The 1,366-nt window shown below is 49.8% G+C and overlaps 1 protein-coding gene across 1 annotated transcript in view; it reads right to left on the minus strand.

Annotated features, from left to right (window-relative positions):
* The window catches only part of IGF2BP1 (insulin-like growth factor 2 mRNA binding protein 1), a gene marked incomplete at its 5' end in the record, with an annotated part of 8,186 nt that extends 8,050 nt beyond the window's left edge, over positions 1-136 (minus strand). Inside the window, one exon of the mRNA XM_010141165.1 lies at positions 123-136. Coding sequence (XP_010139467.1) covers positions 123-136 — 14 coding nt within the window. The remainder of the gene's footprint in view (positions 1-122) is intronic.
* Between the last annotated feature and the right edge of the window lie 1,230 nt (positions 137-1,366).

Raw genomic sequence — 1,366 nt, forward strand, 5'->3', positions numbered from 1 at the left:
CCCAACACTCTGCCAATGCCCCAAGAGCCCCCGTCTAACGGCAATGACACCTTCAGGAGCCCAAAGCTTTGAAGGATGCAGCTTTGTGCGAACGGTGCCAACTTCCCACGAACGGCATTGGCCTTTGTTTTTCAGGAATAACCCAAAACACTGAAATTTAAGATGCCTGAAGAAAAGGATGATAAACGCCAGGACCATGGCAGGCAGCTCAGCGCTGGGTAAATACCCTCGGTCCTGCTCATCACAGACCTGGCCTTCAAATTCTGAGTATTTATGAATGCGTGAAATAAGCCAAAAAAGGAGAGAAAATGAGATGCCAGATCCTTATCTTCTAATTACACAACTTCAGAAGGTGGCTCAGCCTATTTATCAATGAGAAGAAATCATCTCAGCGTGAAACAGCCCAAAGCCATCGCTATGATTTGGCCACACAGGTAACGGTTCCTCCTCGGTCCCTTCCTTCATCCTGCCGAGGAAAAGCAGCTGCCTCCAGCATCCCCTCGGACCCGCGCTGCAAAACCAACGCAAGTCAAAATTCCCAACCCGGTCCAGTGGTTTCAGCCAAAACCAGAACTGATGTTTCTCAAAGTAATGAAAGATTCAGACCGGAGGGATGGGATGGCCAGATTTGGGGCAGTTCTCCCCTCTAAAAGTCAAAATCTACCACAAAACCCAAGATTTTCAGCGCTCCCGCCAGTTCAGCCACCGCAAAGGCACCAAAACACCGAATTTTGTCTCTCCTACAGATGCAAACCAGGTGGATGAGGAAAAAGATCCCAACCCAACCCTCAAAACCACAGCGTGTTGCAGGGGCTGCAGGAAGCAAAGGGGGGGGTCACGCTCCGAAACCAGATCTCTCATTTCCACGCTAATCCACATCCCAAAATGAACGGGAGAGAGACTAAGAAATTCAGAATGCGAAGAATGTCGTGGTCCAGGGAGGGTCAAAAGGATTTGAAGTGACAGAGGAAACCCCGTAGGTCTCCCACCACCCACCCCTGCCACGGAAACTTCTCCAGATAGCGACAAGCATCTGCACGGGCAGAGCATGTGTTCCGCACATACGTGACCAGAATCAAATGTGCAATGGAGAGAAAAGAGCCATTTATGTCCTCACACCATAATTCTGCTGGTGGCATCTCATTTTCTCCCCCCTACAAAAAAAAAATTAATTAATGAAAGGATCAGATCTCCTTTCCCGAGCTTGCTGGAGCTCCTGCCCGGGCAGAGCATCGCCTGCATCCGCACTGGCCAGGGAAGGCGAGGGGCTGCTCTGGGGCAGTTGCGCTTTTATTTATATTTATATGTTAATTAACCGGTAATTCCTCCCACCTCGACCACACCACCGGGATTATTTGCTGCTCCT

Source organism: Buceros rhinoceros, unplaced genomic scaffold, assembly GCF_000710305.1.
Source record: "Buceros rhinoceros silvestris isolate BGI_N320 unplaced genomic scaffold, ASM71030v1 scaffold22248, whole genome shotgun sequence".
Taxonomy (NCBI): domain Eukaryota; kingdom Metazoa; phylum Chordata; class Aves; order Bucerotiformes; family Bucerotidae; genus Buceros; species Buceros rhinoceros.